The following is a 19315-nucleotide window of genomic DNA, read 5'->3' as shown; positions in this document are numbered from 1 at the left end:
AGGTTGTGATGACAAATACCACCATTAATGCAGACTTGTTTTTTAACATGCCGTTGCGACAGAATGCTGATTCACTACTACTTAAGATACGTAAAAAAAGCATAACCCATTGTATTTGAAAAAAAAAATTCTGTTGGTCAATAGACTTTGATTTACCTGATGCTTTTCAGTAGCCTGTATGTTGGCCATCACTGGAGGGTACACCACCAATCATTTTATGTTTCCATTCTAGGCAATAAGACATCACACTCTCAGGAAGATAGACTGTGTAGAAAAAGAAAGATACCACATTATCAATACAATGCTGTTGTGGGGGAGCTCGACAAACTCCCGTCCTCTCTACTCCATGATATTATCCAATTAGAAAAGGAATTAGCAACAGAATTGCTGACACACACCACCCTTCCTGTGTAGACGATTACTGAATAAAACTTCTGATGACATGGTGCGGAAAAACAAAAGTTTATGGTCAAGGATAGATGCTATGTCTGGATAGCACTGAAGAAGTAAGTAAAGTAAGAAGCAAGCTCTTGAGGTACATGAGGAGCCTATTGGCCGCATGCATATATGATATATATATAACATATAATATATATATATATATATATAGGAGCTACTCTATTCTGAAGAGAAGATTGTACCAAGTTTCAAGCTCAGCAGGCTGCAACACAAACAACACACCGACGTATTCTGCGATGGCAAACAGGGTCTTTGGATGACTCCACCTCTGAAGAGAAGAACTTCGAGAGCACCTTCTTCACAGATTTAGAGAATAGGCACAGGTGCGGAACAGACAGGCACAGGCTGCATTTGAGCAGTCTTGCATACTCTGAGCCCCAAAACATCTTAGCACCACTTTGGGGTGAGAACAGAGCACAACATTGTACCCCAAAACAGCACAGGTGTTATGATACAATCTTCTCTGGTTCAGCATTTCTACATACTTTTCTTTTATTCCCCACACATTCAGTCATTATAGGTCAGAGTCCATCCTCTTGTGTACACTCGTGAGACCAAGCTCTTACACAATGCAATCTGACAAAGGTCACAGGAGAGACATAAACTCTAACAGTAAAGAGGTAAACAGAACACGGCCACACAAAATACTTCTTGATGTAAATGATGTAAAGTCTGTAATACAATAAGTTGATGCATAGGTGTTCGCTGTTTCAGCACTGCTGAAGCTAGCCACAAGCCAGCATCCCTCCTTGTCTGAAGTCAGCCACCATCATCCCTGTTCCAAAGAAGCCATCAACAGTCTCAATGACCACAGAACAACTGCACTAACATCAGCAGCCATAAAATGTTTTGAAAGACTAATCTCATATCACATCAAAGCAGCCTCCCTCCAAATTTCAACCTGTGAAATCGTTTTGGGTAAAACCACAATTTTGTTTCCGCTCTGATTTTATTGTAAAAGTCCTGACCGGAAGTTCAGTTCTTATATCTTGACGCTGTTTGGGGATGCCTGTTTGCTCAACCCTATTCCTACAATGCTGTCTTCTGTTTACAAACTGTGTCTCAGCCATCAGCCATCATCAATCAGACTTTTTGCTTAGTTCATCCGGAGTATTCGTATGAACAGTACTGTTATTTATTTATGAGGTGCTATATGTAAGTGCTTCAATTTGAAAGTTCAGTCACTACTAACCAGCTAGCCCCCAGCTAACTTACGGGCATGTCTTACAGGCAGACTGTAACTCCACCATCTTGTACTGCAGCTTGTGACAGTGGCTCTTATTCTGCTCAGGTGGAGGACTGCTATGTGCCTCTATGCCAAACTTGCAAGGCTGCAGAGCAGAACAAGGACTAACATTGTCAGCTGCAGTTAGCGGGCTAGCTGCTAGTTTTCAACAGTTGACAGTGGGCTGGTTAGCTTTGATTGAACTTTTGAAATATCTAAATATATTACCTTTTAATGACGCAATCTGTACAATTCATCTGTCCACGATATAAGATCGCCAGATCGCCCACCCCTAGTGTTCCTGTTTGCACTGATCAGGAGTACCACTGTCTACTACCACCAATTTTGTTTAATAGTTTGTAAATTGACAATAAAAGCTTTCTATTCTATTCAAACTATGATGAATAAGGCAGGTGTTTTCTAGCTGAAATTACTATTGCAGCATTACTTGAAAAGCTTCCAAATATAAGCCAATACACTTATGTCCATGTATTGGCCTACATCAAAATGTGAGGCTGTCCCCCATGAAATGGAGTAAGTGTGTGTGTGTGTGTGTGTGTGTGTGTGAGTGTATTGTCATGATTGCCTAGTTAATGGGCATTCAGAAAGCCGCCTCGGATCATGGGGCTGCCAATAACTCGCTGCATCCGTACTCTCAGGGAGCTGCTTTCTATACTGACTTAACTTCTTCTTCAAGTCTCAATCAGCAGCATTACCTTGGCCATATTCACAAAGACATCTTAAGGCTAAAAAGGTTAAGCTCTAACTTGCCGATTTTTAAGGAGAAAACTCCTAAAAATATAGGGCAATCCGTCAGTCCTAACCTTTAGGAATGTCCTAATTTTTCTGACAGACGACTAACTTTCCACAAGCTTACTAATAGCACTAAAGCTCGTAAGTCTGCGGGAAGAAGTTAGTGAGTTAATGTCAAACTTCTCAACACTTTAACCCACAACAGAAGAAGCGGAACCTCCAAGAGTGTCTCAATCACCAAAGACCATGAGCTGGTCTGCTGTCATACAGCGTTGTTTTTATGTTTCTGGAAACCTTAAGCGAGGGTTAGTTTAACTGAACGATTACGACTCATTCACGAGGGAATAATGATCATTGTGGAGTTTGTGAAGGATGCTCCTACCAACCGAAAACCCGATTAGAGCAGAAAATGAAGTGTTTTGGCAACATTGTGCTTTACTTGGCAACAGAGAAAATGTAACTTTACAATGCTCACAACTTTAAGATCTCTCAGCCGTCTGTAAGCTTATCTACTCACCAAACAAAAAATGTCTCTGTAGACCACATCACAGGACAATTCATACCCAATTTCCTTTAGATGTTCAACAACTACAGAGAAATAAAGCAGCTTCATGGTCGGTCTATACCACTGTGATCGGTTGCCACAGATGGAAACAATGTAAAAATCATCGCACCCTCACAGGACGAGGAGTTATTTTGTAAACAGGAAAACAAAGTCAAACCATCAACATACAGGCTGTATTGGATGCTTCCTGTACAGTTGTAGACACTGTTATACAGGATCTACACATGAGTCATGGATCTTAATTGGAGAGTGACCTGATCAGGCTGTTTGAAAGGATCATATTCCAGCTGGATGTCACCTGGTGGGGGACAGTGGAAAATTTCACACCTCAACGCCACCGCTGGGACCACAGTTACAACAGGGCTGTGGGCTAATAGGCTGCCGGTTAGCTTAGTTAGGCAGTTAGGTGTACACAAGTTAGTTTTTTTGTTTTTTTTCCTCCACTTGAGCAGCATTGAACGTCAAAGTTTTTATAGTAAAATTTAATTCTCCTGGGTTGACACAAACCTCCTGATACCGATACACTTTGGAAAATGCCCAAAATTTTTAAACAGCACCTTATCTGTTATTACACTGCTCTAGGGCTGTCCCAAACGATTATTCTTTAAACGACTAATCTAACGATTATTTTTTTTATTAACCTAACAGTAATTTCATTGCAATTATTTTCCAGTTAGTCATTTAATATAACAATTTGCCCCGTCCAACACACACACACACACACAAATGAAGATGCACTTTGCAGAGTCTGCAGACTACCGCACTGTTGGTGTCAAGATTAAAGTATTCCCAAACTTTGGAGGACCGTGTGCGAGCCTTTTTTGCCGCGTGTTGCTCCACACGCTCCGTCTTACTGCTGGTAGGCGCCGCCATGTTGTTCAAATAGTTTACACAGACGCAAATCATTCACGTAGTCAATGACTTCAATTACGTCATCGCGTTGTCCCAGCCCTTGTGCTGCGCTTGTATCCAGGTAAACCAAAGACGATGGATATAAACGGTCCCATTACAAAGTTCCGGTTTTGTTCTCTGAACATTTACCCTGTGTGGTTTTACACGACGCGTCGACACTAAAATTCCACGTCGAATAATTTTTATAATCAACAACGTCGATTACGTCGGAAAATCGTCCCAGCCCTACACTGCTCTAAAAAATTAAGGGAACACTTAATCATCAAACCATTAAACTTCTGGGATCAGTCTGATAATTTAGGAAGCACAAGTGATTGTGAATCAGTTTCAGCTGCTTTGGGGCAAATGAAAGTGACAACAGGTGCAATGGAGAGGCAAGAGCAAGACAACCCCCAAAAAGGGAATGGTTTTACATGTGGTGGCCACAGACAGTTGCTCTCTCCTGATCCTTCCTGACTGATTCTTCTCTAGTTCTATGTTTTGCTAGTGTCCTTGTCACTACTGGTAGCATGAGGCCGTACCTGCAGCCTAATCAGGTTGCACAGGTAGTCCAGCTCCTCCAGGATGGCACATCCATACGTGCGGCTGCAAGTAGGTTTGCCGTGTCTCCCAGCACAGTCTCAAGAGCATGGAGGAGATATCAGCAAACCGGCTGTTACACAAGGAGAGCTGGACAGGGACGTAGAAGGGCATCAACCCAGAAGCAGGACCGGTACCTGCTCCTTTGTGCAAGGATGTCATGGTTTGCTATGGCAGACACCTTTTGTTAGTTTTGTTTGGACTTTTCGCACTATTTTATTTTGTAATTGGTTTCCTTGTGTGTCAGTGTTTTTACTTCCTGTCTTGGTCCTGTTTCTGTGTGGTGATTGTCTGCCCCGCCCTAATGTGTTTCACCTGTGTGCAAACACCCTTGCCTCCCTTGTCTATATAGTCTTTGTGCTTCCCTTTGTCTGGGTCGGTTTGTCTGTTGTCTCTTTGTTGTCTCAGGGTTTACCCTTAGCCTGTTCATGCCCGTTGATTTCTGGATTTTCCTCGATCTGTTCATCCATGGTTTCCCCTCAAGCTGTTCAAGTCTGGTTTGTCTTCGTTCTGTTCATGTTACCTGTTGTCATCCCCTGTGGTTCCCTGTGCTTGTGTTAGTTTAATAAACCTGTCTGCACCGTCTCCCATGTGTTGGCTGCATTTGGGTCCAGCTTTACCCCTCAAACCCTGACAAACCCTGACAGTTGTGACAGTAAAAAGGTGTCTGCCATAGCAAACCATGACAGAGGAGGCGCAGAAGGAGCACTGCCAGAGCCCCACAACATGACCTCCAGCAGGCTACTGGTGTACATGTTTCTGACCAAACTGTCGTCATTTTGTTCTCAACAAATTATACATTGTACATCAGTAAAAATTTTCAACTTGAATAATTCATTCATCAAGATCTGATGTTGTTAGCAACCGGCCTTTTTAAAGCTTCAAGAAATCAGGACTGGGGTATTAACTGATACATTTTACGTTTTTGGAATAAAACGTGAAAGTGTCTTGAGCTTGTGTTTTAATCACAGACCTTATTTCAGCCCTCTAACCAAAAACACATTCAACAAACCAGAGACTTAAGGATCAGGGAACAGGAAGTGTTAAAATACAACTAATATCCAGTTTTAGGACTCATTCCTGCAGAAATCTATTAAGCCTCATTAAAAACAATTAAATGTAGGTGGTATTAGTTACCACAAATGCAGAGCCTGAGCTTTGTTACTAACTGATGTACCCTTTTTCATTCCAGCACCAGTCACTTTGTACAGAATACTACTTAAAAACTAGTTAATTACTCATCCTGTGGATGACGAATTTTAAGTCTGTAACCATTTGCACCATATTATTACAGTTTTGTGATGTTATTGCTCCAAGCTCCAGCAAATCCTAGTATTTTAATATTTTTTAACCCATTGTTGTTTCATTTAGTACTTCTGTATGTCTACACTGGGGTGTGGGGAAAATGGCATTTCGATCCTGTGTATGTCATATTTACATATGGCAGAATTGACAAAGTTGACTTTGAAAAGGCAAACTACTTCTTGTATAGACACTGGATGAAAATAGTTTGATGCAGAATCATCCACTAGGAATTAATTCAGGAATGCATGCAGTGGTAGTGAGCATCTTGAGACACTGCTCATTTCATGAAATTTCCTGAGACCAAGCTAAAACCAGATACTGAGAAGGTTTTTGTGTCTAGTGTTGCGTACCTCTACTGGAGTGTAGTGCTCATACTGCAGATACCAAGGCCGTGGTCTTGGGGGCTGTCTGACCAGGTAATGGTCTGGTGGATAAGGATGAAACGTTTGTCTCCCCTTCATGTCTCTGGAGTCTGCTGGCGCCACCTTCATAGTCTCCATACATTTCCCCAGCGCCATGTCTTCTATGGTGGAGAAGTGTGTACATTCCCCGGTGTCAAAGCCTTTCACAAATCTCCTCAGTGCTTCCTTACTGAGGACGTAACCTGCTCCTCCACTCATGTAGCCTTGACTGATGAAAGGGGTAAATCTTCTGCCCAGGTACAAAGGCTTCTCTGAGTTATATTTGGACAAGGTGTAGCGGAGATTCTCCACGACCACAAATGTGTCATCATCTGCTTTCAGGAACCAGTCTGCTTCGTCCAGGTGGTGTTGGTGTATGTACTGGAAAGCACGAATGGTCTTCCAGTACAGGTTGTCCCTCCCCTCGCTCACGTTCAGCTCCACAGTGGGGAAGTCAGTTTTGACGGAGCTCATGTACAGCACTTTGTTGCAGCGCTTGGCCCACGTTTCTCTGATGTGCTTGGTTCTGGATTCCAGGTTCTTGGGTCCCGTCATGATCCAACATAAGACCCGTGTTGTTTGGGAAACATTAGCTGCTGAGCTGTTTTTCTCATCTGGAAGTATAACAAGCACAAAACATCAAAAAAGTGTTGCATGGAACTAATGTAACAAAACAAGTAATCTCTGGTTACATATTCAGTTCCACCACTATATCATGGTGAAATATTTTGATGATAACAATACTTTCAATAATTTCAGCATGGCGCTCCCGTCTTCATTAGCAGTTTGATTTGCTATAAAATAACCAGTCAAAACTAGAATCACCTCCTCCACCAACCAGTCAAGTTAAAGTGTCTCCTTCCTGAGTTACAGTGTTGACTAATGGCCAGAGGTGTTTTTACAGATTATAATGTCACAGTGAAGTTGACCTTTGACATTTTGGATATAAAATGTCATCACTTCATTTTATCCTTAGAGACATTTAAATTGTGTCATAATTAGTGTATGAATTCATGACTTATGGCAAAAAACGTGTTTTGTGAGATCACAGTGACCTTTGACCTCCAAAATCTAAATCAGTTCATCCTTGAGTCCAGGTGGACATTTGTGCCAAATTTGAAGAAATTCTCTCAAGGCGTTACAGGGATATTGCATTCACAAGAATTGGCACGGACGGGTGGAAAACCTAAAATACTGCCTCTGGCTCTGACTGTCATCGGTGCTGAGCAGACACAGACAAGTAAACCTGGATATGACTTGTTATGCTAATATTAACTTTTGGCTACTTTATGAATGCTGAGTGGTAACATTCAGTGAAAGATAACATGCATTTCAAGTGACAAACAAGAAACTCCCTGCATCGAGAACACACACATTACATTGTTTCTCAGGGGTCAGTTTGTAGTATTTGTGAGTACTAATACAGAGATGTGCAGACAGGCGGGCGGGTGGTGTGAGTGAATTCCAAGAGCCAAATATATAGTAATGTGCTACAGCCACTATTGTGTTCTAACATCCCGCCTTTTACCCATTAATAACCATGCCATGGGTTTTTGGTAATTTTTCCAACTTTTTTTGTTCCACTGTGGAATTTCTGAGAGCACATCCTTCAGAGGCTGCATTTGGAGACCATTCACAGTCACAGTGTGGTGACTAGACTGTCCCATGTGAAGACTCCTTCAAATGCGGCCGAAAAATGTGGCCTCCTTTTCCTGGGTGGATCCTTCATGGCCCAACCTTTCCCAAGATTCATTGAGTGCCGACAATAGGTGCATTTGAGTTTGACTTCGGCTGACTTCAGGGGCGGAGTATCAAACGACTGCAGTCAAGTTGTACAACTACGTCTATGTCTACTTCCTGTAGCACAAGTTCACCTGTGTCACAGCAGCAGGTTGTTCACACAGCTCAAATTGAAGAGCTGTTCTGTTTCTTAATTTAAAAATGATGAGTTACCCTCAATATGTGACTATGTGGCAAACATGGCTGTTTTGCAAAATCTATTCACAATGCTTACCTCCCAAACACATGTTGTTCTTAAACATGTTCAGACCAGACACAAGTTTACATCAGACTGTTGACACAAGAAATTATATCTCAGTAAAGTTTTGTGAAAACTTTCTTCTATTTTGAAAATGTGATAGACTATACACTGTGTTGGGACAGGAGAAAAAACAATTACAGCCAACTCCTCCACTGTCAGTCATGTTTGAACCTGTCAGCGTCCTAACGATGGCAACATTGGATGAAGATGAGGCTGATGATTCTTCAGAGACCATGGTCTGAAGTCCATGTTTGAAGCTTTAAAGAAAGATACTGGCCTTTTGTTTTCGTTTTGTGGAAAACCTGCCCTCAGTGTCTCAAATATTTCCACGGTGCCTGTGGATGTCCTCAAGGAAAACATACAGGAAGCAGTGCAAAGAAAGTTTCCTGGAGAGACGTGTATTCAGGTAGCCAATACAGTGACCTGCCATGGCATCAGTTACTCGGTGGGAATGATCTTGCCCCATGGATGCACTGGAGGGCTTCCAGATTTCATTGAACTAAATCTAATCCTGATTTTGCATGACCAGACTGTATTTGCTGTCAAGTGTCTACATTCATGGTACAGTTAGCACCTTAGGGCTTTTGAATTGGAATCCACAAGACAAGTGACAGTCCTCGAGCAACAGGAATTAACAGACTCTTACCCTCTTGCAGCATACACTGTTGCAGGAAAGCGATTTGTCACCTTGAAGCGTCACATCCACATCCAAGATGATTAGGTAGTTAAAATACTGAATATATCTACATGTTTTCAATTGTTCCCGATTTGTATATTCATTGTCATTATTTAGTGTTTGGCTGGACCACAACAGTGATGTCAGCTGTAGAAATGCAAATGTCCATGACCAATTGAAGTTATACCATTGGTTCGCCGGTTGAGTGTCAGTGTCCCCATTGGCCATTGCTCTTTGAAAATGAATTGGTGCAAACAGTTTCTATTATGCCATCCCCCCCTACTAGCATCTTGAAAAAGTGATCCATATCTTATTCCTATTTTTTAAAGTGATAGTTGGTTGTTATCCTTATAGTCGTATTTTATAGTCGTTGTGAGTATAACATACCATTGAAGTAGTTCTTGAGTGGTGGAGCAATTTGCATCGAAATGAATTATGGTTGAATACATAGCTGTACTTACATTTACTTACACTGAAATATCACTTCTGGTTAATGTGACAATGCCTCCTGTTCCGTGTGCTGGTTACTGCACTTTAACATTACATTTTTTACATATCTCTTTTGTAATAGGATGTAATTTGATTCTTTAACATGCCTAAATTCAAAATAACAAAAGGTCTTTTTTTTCCTACTACAGAATCATCAACATGTCTGCTAAACTTCATGTCATACTGCAGGAAGAAATCCGCAAGCTTTCCTTGCCCTCAGGAATCCCTCAGACTGTGGAGGAATTGAAGCCTATTGTACAAGAGACATTTGCAATTGAACAAGAATTGAGTATCCAGTTCCAGGGCCAAGATTTTAATGGTCAGTTTTTTACTCTCCTTGAAACTAACAAAATAAAGGACAAAGACACTGCCAAGGTGGTTCTTGCTGAGCCAGTGATCACATTGACACTTGAGGATTCATTGAATGCTAAACAGTTCCAAGAGAGCTTTGATAGTAGTTGTGTTGAGGAAGATGTTGGTTCCAGTTCCACTGTGTCTAGTGATACCATAATTCTGTCTTCTCCAGAGAGCGCTTCCTCCCTTCGTTTTGTGCCTTGGCCAGCTCAGTTTGAGATACCTACCTTCTCCTTTGACACAGAGCTTGTTCTACAAGCTGCAAATGAAGCTTACAAAAAAAAGGACGGAACCCTACTCACAAATCCTGCAGTAAAATCTGACATCCTGAACAAATTAGCAGAGTGCATCTTTGTCTACACTGCCTATCCTTCACAAGCCCGAAGGGAGCAGGTCGCTGAGGCCCTGGTTACGAAGCATCCGTGTTTGAGGGACCCAGTGTCCGTCAATGGTTTATATAGTTGGCACAACAGCCTGAAGCACAGGTTGGGCAATTACAGAGCAAAGGTGAGACACCTTGGACTACCGGAGCTAAACATTAACTATCTGAAGAGGAAATCAGCTGCAGATAGAACTCCAGCAAAAGGCTTGAAAAAGGCAAAGAAATCTGAGGTTAACTACCTCCCACCTCATCCTCAAGGTGAAACTGATGCAACTCTTGAACAGGAGAGAGTGGAGCTTCTGTATGAGTACAAGAAGAGAAGCTCATCAATGAGAAAATGGCCAAAACCTTCTCACTGCGTCGAAATGATGTAATCCTCAAGAAACCACCTGTGATTGACCTCAAAGCTCGATGGCCTGCCCTGTTTGAGCTTTCCCAAGTGTGTTTATCTTGTGTTGTGAGAATAAAGTAAAAAATACACTTACCTGATCACCTGTTTGAGAAAATGAGCAGTTTTCTTACCTGATGGAGCTGTGAGTGGGAAAATGTTATGTCTACCTGATTACCTGTGTAATAGCAAGGGCTCCATTGTTAGATAGTGCACTCACGATTCAGTTCAAGCTGAATACTCGGTGTATTTTTCTCTTGCCCTGTCTCTTTCTAATTGTTTTCTTTCTGTATCTTGTGATGTTTCTTCATCTCACTCTTGGTCTTTCTCACAGATTTAGGAGGAATTCCGTAGGATCACACTGAAGCCATTACAGTCCACATTCCTGGGGAAGTTGGACCAATATACGCCCAAACTTTTGTGCCTGTACAGGACGAAGGGGGGAGCCACTGGGAAGAAACTTGATGAGACCCTTGACATGTTAAATGAGGTATGTACTTACAACAGTGTAGAGGTTAGTTTTATGTATCAAAATTGCACTGTACTCTCTGTACTTAACATAATGACCTATTTTATACTTTTGTAGGACTACAGCATTGAGTTCCGAAGAGATGTTGTAATCAGAGGCCTCATTCTCTACCTTGGTGAGAAGACGGAGGATTTAATCAAAGACTACCAGGTAAAGAAAATATACCTTTGCCCTGTCTGTGTATATTGTGTATATATATACTGTGTATACAATATTGTGCAAGCTAGGCTGATTGCTGAATGGTATCATGTATAGACATTTCTACTCAAGTATTATCAAATTATCAAAAAGGCATACACGTTAGCAGATCAGCAATTATAATTTTGGGAAAATTAATATATAAAATATAGTAGCATGTACTATATAACAGCTGCAAATTAGCACAATTTTTAAATGTATGTATTCACAAATAAGGATTGGTTATATACATTTTAGATTCTGCCTATATTCACTAATGTGTGGGCAAAATACATATTACTGATAAACCCAACTCCCTTGATGTGTATCTGTCATACTTAAACCTCTAAAGAGAAATTAAATAAAGTTTTGCCATTAAAGTTGCACCTTGTTTTCTCATCTAAACTGTCATAATAGAAGTTTATAGAGTTATCAAGTTTTTAACATACTATTGCCTGTTCACTGTCCCAAATATACAATACTTACCTCTTAACCAATGCTGCAATACTAAAGAAATACCACAAAATATCAATCTCATCTTCTGTATCGAGGTAGAGCAAAGTTAGCTATATGCATCCTTCCAATTACTACCTTAGAGTTGGTTGTATTTTCTCTGCTGTATTTCGCAGGTTTTTGATGATGATGATACAGCCATTCAAGAGGACCTTACTACATTTGTCAACCAAAGAATTTCTGCACAAACTGTCAGAAACCGTCTCAGAGAAGCTCATCTGCATGCTCGTCGTCCTCATTGGGGTCTCAACCTGACTCCAGTTCGTCGTCGTGACCGACTTGAGTGAGCAAATGCTCACATTTGATGGCGTCTGGCACGTTGGAGAGGTGTTCTCTTCACGGATGAATCCCGGTTTTCACTGTTCAGGGCAGATGGCAGACAGCGTGTGTGGCGTCGTGTGGGTGAGCAGTTTTCTGATGTCAATGTTGTGGATCAAGTGGCCCATGGTGGCGGTGGGGTTATGGTATGGCCAGCCGTATTTTATGGACAACGAACACAGGTGCATTTTATTGATGGCATTGTGAATGCACATAGATACCGTGACGAGATCCTGAGGCCCATTGTTGTGCCATTCATCCACGACCATCACCTCATGTTGCAGCATGATAATGCACGGCCCCATGTTGCAAGGATCTGTACACAATTCCTGGAAGCTGAAAACATCCCAGTTCTTGCATGGCCAGCATACTCACCGGACATGTCACCCATTGAGCATGTTTGGGATGCTCTGGATCGGCGTATACGACAGCATGTTCCAGTTCCTGCCAATATCCAGCAACTTCGCACAGCCATTGAAGAGGAGTGGACCAACATTCCACAGGCCACAATCAACAACCTGATCAACTCTATGCGAAAGAGATGTGTTGCACTGCGTGAGGCAAATGGTGGTTACACCAGATACTGACTGGTTTTCTGACTCCCCCAGACCCTCCCAATAAAGCAAAACTGCATGTTTCAGAGTGGCCTTTTATTGTGGCCAGCCTAAGGCATACCTTAATCATGCTGTCTAATCAGCATCTTGATATGCCACCCCTGTGCGGGGCGATGGATTATCTCTGCAAAGGAGAAGTGCTCACTATCACAGATTTAGACGGATTTGTGAACAATATTTGAAAGAAATGGTTATTTTGTGGATATAGAAAATGTTTTAGATCTTTGAGTTCATCTCATGAAAAATGGGAGCAAAAACAAAAGTGTTGCATTTATATTTTTGTTCAGTGTAGTTTCACTCCTGTGTTCCTGTCTGTACTTTCAGATATCAGGTTTATTTTACTGGTGACTGATCCCTCTCAGCCGTTTCAGAGCTGTTGAAGTTACTGCTGATACAAACCCACCATCTTCCTGCTGATTCTTCATATTAAAAGCTCTACATCCACGAACTAGCGGGACGCTTTTATTGTGAAGCAGGTACAGGAAATGCTACGTGTTTGCATCATGGACGTACTATAAGAACTGGATACTGGATCTAAAAATGGCACCTGTTCAGTTAGAAATTGCTGGCTTCCGGGTTACTTCTGCATTATGCGGCCCACTGAATATGCGCAGCAGTGTCACTCCCATCATGCCTCTGGGCTATGAGAATGAGCAGACGGCGTTCTGGATTGGGCGCTGCATGTTCATAAATCATCAATTTATACAAATGACAACAGCAACAAACAAAGAAGATAATGTTCTGAAAAGTAAGATGGTTTTAAACCTATGATTGTTGATATCACGGAAAATTCATGTTGAGAGTTATTTGTGATGTTAAAGGGAAAACGAGTCATTCAGTTAAAAGCTTTACCGCTTAAAATCACAATCGGACAAACATATTTAGTTTGACAAGTTTTTTAACCATTTTTATTTGAAATTGATGCTGCATGTGACAGATATAACAACTCGTCAGATAAAATTATCTGACATCTTTTTTGTATAACATTTTCTTAATTTTTTTTTTTTTTTTTTTTAAACAATGCTTAGCTAAAGGGGCTTTAGGCTTTAGGTTTATTTTTCAAGTGTGACACAAATAGTTAATGCCATAGGTCTAATGAGAAGCTATGTATTGTGGTCCTGAGATGTTATGCTGTCAGTGAAGATAATGAATAGGCATTGCTACAGTTCACCATTATGAATTTTGTTTTGAGTCACAGCTATGTCAAGGAGAGACCTGATGATAAAGTTGTCAAAGAGAAGCTGGCCAAGACCTTTGCATACAGGAGGCAGGAGGTTGTCAGAGACAAGCCCGTGATCGTCAAGTTCAAGATCAGATGGCCAGGACTGTTCACCGTGGCAGAGGTATGAAATGCTTCTTAAATTGGCTATAATTGATATTTTTGTCATTTGATTCACACATTTGATACAATATATCAAATGACAATGTGAAAGAGTTGTAATGGCTTGCAGAATTTCAGCAGCACATGGGAATGTTTATTGTTTTGTGTAAAATGTAACTATGGCACAGAAAACCCTTTTGAGTTTATAGCCCAGTCTGCTTTTTATAAAATCTTCTGAGAGCATTTCTGTTCAAGTCTCTTAGTACTTGGGGCAGTTACAGGGTTGTACTGAATTTAGAAATACAACAGAACATGATAAAAAATATTTGCGGTCTACTATAAGGTTGAATAGGTAGGTACCAAAATATGTTGAGTTTATGGACATTATGTTTTCAGATGGAGGCAGAATTCGTGCGGATTACTACTGCTCCCGTTCTCTCAAAGTTCCTTACACAACTTGAACAATACACTGCCAAGGTAGCCATTAACGTCCATGTGATGATTAACTGGTTATTGTGTACCTGTCTGTCTCTACAGTTGCCTTGCCTTGCTCCCGCAAGGTTTTACTGTCATGTCACATGGTGATTCTGTGCAGTGCTGACGGAAGTCAGACAAAATTTCTAACCAGCATGCAATGTATTAAGTCCAGCATGCATCATGTCACGTAGGCGCTGCGCAGCACCACATAAAGTTGAACTCACTTACTGAAAATAATAAACGACACCGACAGAGAATCTAAGTGATTCTTACACTGTTAAATGTAAGTATTGGGTTTCAGCTCAGTTCAACAGCCAATGGTACAACTGTTAAAACCAAGAGGCTTAAAACCTCAAGTTTGTGAAAAAAAGTTGTGTTGTCAAGTTTGTCACAACCGGCTCAAAACCATGACAAGGAAAACGGGAGGCAACACAAGGAGTTAAAGCAAAGAGAGACAATTATTTATCTTTAACCAAAGTCAACTCAAAGAATCAAAAATACTGTGAAGTGTGGGATTCAGTCAATCAGTAAGAGACAAGGAGAAGACATGAAGCATCTTGAGCAACGTTTCCCTCCGTGTCTCGCTCCTCAGGAAGAAAGTGTGGGGGATTCAAATAGCCCTCGGAACACCGGGACCAGGTGTACTCAATAAGCTATTACCCAGCCACACCCACTGGAACCTAGAAGAGAAATAAACACAAGCAAGCCTCCTGCCCAACAGCCAAAAAGGGTGGGGCGTCACAAGGTTGCGAGGGCATCAGTAGCTGCGCTTTCCGAAACAACTAAGGTTGGGAACCGCTGGTGACGCAACCTGTCAATCTTCTGATCTTCATCCACCTAAATTTCTCACTTGCTGGTGTCAAATTAGGAGTATCATATTGTGGAATGGCTTTCTCCGAAAACTGTTCCTCTATCAAATGTTACAAAAGATACTTAAAAGACCATTTAACTGCTGTTGTAGAACCATTTTGTCCATGTATTACTGTCCATGTATTAACGTCGTAAGTTTTGCTCATATTGACGTGTTATTACTATTGCTCTTGGAGTTAAACTCATACACATCTGTAAGCATACATACCTGGCCTGGCATCAGTCACAAGCCATAAAGGAAGTTCGTTGTAAGGACATGCAGAGTTACGGACCCACGTACCCACTTGTGACTCTTCCCACCATCGAATTATCAAATTGATAGGAAACAGAGACAAAGGATCCCTCTCCCACAAACAGTCCATGCTTTTAGCACACCAGAGAGACACAGAACCAGACCAAAGGTCAAAGGGTCAGCTCCAGAGGATAAACCAATGGACACCAGGCAACTGGAGAATATAGGCAAAATCTCCAGTTTGTAACAATAAGACTTTGTCTAATGATATTCAATTGATTCTTATACAGGACAAGTAACAACAAAAGGTCTGATTAGCACTAAGGTGTGAATCCTGGCCTGTCTGTGCCATGCATGAAAACACACACGCACACACCAACCTCCCTTCCTTTGTCCCTCTCTAGATAAGAGTCATAAACTACAACCCACATTGCAATCCTGGGTAGTGACCAGCAGGACACCCTTCACAGACACAGATCTGAGGAAGAATGTAAAATTAAATATCTAACTGTTCTGTAACTCATGAGATGTTCCTATGTAATAGTTCAATCCCAAACTTCTATCCCATAGAATGTTTGAAATGTAACATGTAGACTTTAAGACAATGTCCTTCATGTGATCATACTGTCAACACCCTTCACACAAGGTAACACACACTACATGACATCCAGAATGTCCATATTATTATTGTTACAGTCAAAGAACTGCTGTGTAATCCACATTTATAGACTATTAGCTTAAGGAAATGTGTATATTGTTGTTTGATCAGTTAACCACTTGTATTATGATTAATTCCAGGTTTGAAGGATGTAATATGAAATCAACACTCGTATTACTCCCATCTGTCATTATTAGTGCCATTAGGTTTATATGTTATTTCATTTAATGTTTTGTGGTTATGGTGGAAGACGGATGTGCGAGTTTGTAAGTAAACTGTAGAATGAAATTATTCAAAAGTTCAGTGGAAAGGGGTGTCGAGTGGCGTAGTGGTCTAAGCAGGCGCCCCATGTGTAGAGGCTACAGTCCTCGCTGCAGTTGGCTCCGGTTCGAGTCCCGCATCAGACGGCCTTTGCTGCATGTCATTCCCCCTCTCTCTGCCTCCCCATTTCCTGTCTCTCTACTGTACTATCAAATAAAGGCATAGAAAAGCCCCAAAAAATATACTAAAAAAAAAAAAAAAAAAAATTTGAAAAAAAAGTGGAAAATGAAAAAAAAGTGGAAAATGATTCTCTTCTCCAAGTGGAAACACAGGAGAAGACGGGTGATGCCCCTGAAACATGCGCCAGTCGTCATGAAACAGTCGTGATCAATTCACACATTGCTAGAAACTGGGAGAAGCCGAGATGCTAAGAATCGAGATGCCGGAGAAACGAAGCTAAAAGCTAGAGGCTGAAAAGCTGAAGCTAGAAGGACGATGCAGAAAACTAGAAGCTGAAAACTTTGCTCAAGACTCAGAGTCCCGGCTCAAAGCCCGGCCCTGTAGCCATGTAAACTCTTAGCAGCTAAGCTGCTATCCACAAACTCATGGCTCTTACTCATTTTTGCACTTTTTGCATCAACAAAAAGACAAGGAGAAGACATGAAGCATCTTGAGCAATGTTTCCCTCCGTGTCTCGCTCCTCAGGAAGAAAGTGTGGGGGATTCAAATAGCCCTCGGAACACCGGGACCAGGTGTACTAAATAAGCTATTACCCAGCCACACCCACTGGAACCTAGAAGAGAAATAAACACAAGCAAGCCTCCTGCCCAACAGCCAAAAAGGGTGGGGCGTCACAAGGTTGCGAGGGCATCAGTAGCTGCGCTTTCCAAAACAACTAAGGTTGGGAACCGCTGGTGACGCAACCTGTCAATCTTCTGATCTTCATCCACCTAAATTTCTCACTTGCTGGTGTCAATTTAGGAGTATCATATTGTGGAATGGCTTTCTCCGAAAACTGTTCCTCTATCAAATGTTACAAAAGATACTTAAAAGACCATTTAACTGCTGTTGTAGAACCATTTTGTCCATGTATTACTGTCCATGTATTAACGTCGTAAGTTTTGCTCATATTGACGTGTTATTACTATTGCTCTTGGAGTTAAACTCATACACATCTGTAAGCATACATACCTGGCCTGGCCTGATTCTCTTCTTCAAGTGGAAACACAGGAGAGGAAGACGGGTGATGCCCCTGAAACATGCGCCAGTCGTCATGAAACAGTCGTGATCAATTCACACATTGCTAGAAACTGGGAGAAGCCAAGATGCTAAGAAGCGAGATGCCGGAGAAACGAAGCTAAAAGCTAGAGGCTGAAAAGCTGACGCTAGAAGAACAATGCAAAAAAACTAGAAGCTGAAAACTTTGCTCAAGGCTCAGAGTCCCGGCTCAAAGCCCGGCCCTGTAGCCATGTAAACTCTTAGCAGCTAAGCTGCTATCCACAAACTCATGGCTCTTAGTCATTTTTGCACTTTTTGCATCCTTTATTATTTCTTTGCCACAGGCTCCAAGTAACATTATTTTTGTCTACATGCGCAATTTTTTATTTTTATTAGCCAAGTCAAGACCAACTGAACCAAAACAACAGAAGTGCCTCAGAGTAATTTTGTAACTTTTAATCATCATCAAGTTTTTTTTTAAGAATTTGACCACTTTAGAGTCATCTGGTCAACGCCAGTCTCCTCTAAAGTTATCCAGCCAAAGTGAAGAGCATTAGAGTTTAGTTTCAACCTGCAAGAGACGCCGGCAGATAACACATCTGCACGACCGCCTGCAGAGAAGCCGACCAGAAATCAAGAGTGCCCAAGACAGAAAGTCTCCTGGCAAACTCCACCAGAGCTGAATCGCTGAGACACCGGCAGAATCCGTCACCTTGATAATGGGACACGGCCCCCAGGAGAATCCACCAAGATCCCGCGTCTCCAGGGTTACCATGGCCGGTCTTAACACTCTGCTCATAACTGGGTTGATGTCGAAATATAGTAATATTTAACCATCAAATCTCATTCGTAGACGTAGTATCATTAGCTGTATAGCCATAACATATTCTCTCCCACCATTGCCAACTCATCACATTGCTCATTCCATTATTATTTTCATCTTTATGATTATTACACCTTGCATTTACTCTGTAGATAGTAGTTTAGTTAATAAACTCCTTTATTAACACCCAGCTGTTGTCCTGTTGTATTCTTTTGACATAGAGACTGGAGATCCATTGAATCGAGCAGTCATGGCTTCTGATATGAGATTGATAAATTTGTCAATAAAGTAATTAATTATCTTCCCCCCAGAGGACTGGTGCCCCATTTCAACAAGAGTAAATTCTAAATTATGGCATTAACGCTACATATTATTGGTGCCCCGTGTGAGGCAATTTTTAATATCACCGTCTCTATTACAAAAGAATATTTGATTCAGCTGCATATTGACTTGGCTGCCTGTTGCTTGTTGTCTTAGCACTTAATGGTTAAACCTGTAACCTTGTCTGTACATTCACGATTTAAGCTTAGCTTTAAGATTGTGAAGTTATGTTTATAATTACGTGGAAGCACGTTGATTATAAATATTGTTGAAGGGGGTTACTGCACCGACAGTAACGCCCAGACCATTGGTAGCTGTATTGTGGCTCTAAGCAACTCCGCTAAAAACACTGAGAAAAGTGTTGAGGCTACAGCCCGTAGCTTTAAGCTATTTATCAGAAACTACATGCAACAGCGCGATGAAACGCTCATAGAAAAGGCCTGTTGGCTGGTAC

General features: G+C 41.4%; 1 protein-coding gene across 1 annotated transcript in view; it reads right to left on the bottom strand.

Annotated features, from left to right (window-relative positions):
• Positions 1 to 1674: 1674 nt before the first annotated feature.
• Positions 1675 to 19315, bottom strand: part of LOC111220839 (glycoprotein-N-acetylgalactosamine 3-beta-galactosyltransferase 1-like) — a gene marked incomplete at its 3' end in the record, with an annotated part of 33643 nt that continues 16002 nt past the window's right edge. The window contains exons 3-4 of the mRNA XM_022744078.1: positions 6149 to 6813; positions 1675 to 1790 (exon numbers count right to left, since the gene is read on the bottom strand). Coding sequence (XP_022599799.1) covers positions 1675 to 1790; positions 6149 to 6813 — 781 coding nt within the window. The remainder of the gene's footprint in view (positions 1791 to 6148; positions 6814 to 19315) is intronic.

This window comes from Seriola dumerili, unplaced genomic scaffold (assembly GCF_002260705.1).
Source record: "Seriola dumerili isolate Sdu_G_001 unplaced genomic scaffold, Sdu_1.0 BDQW01000078.1, whole genome shotgun sequence".
In the NCBI taxonomy this organism is placed as follows: Eukaryota; Metazoa; Chordata; class Actinopteri; order Carangiformes; family Carangidae; genus Seriola; species Seriola dumerili.
This window is presented reverse-complemented; position numbering and strand designations above follow the sequence as displayed.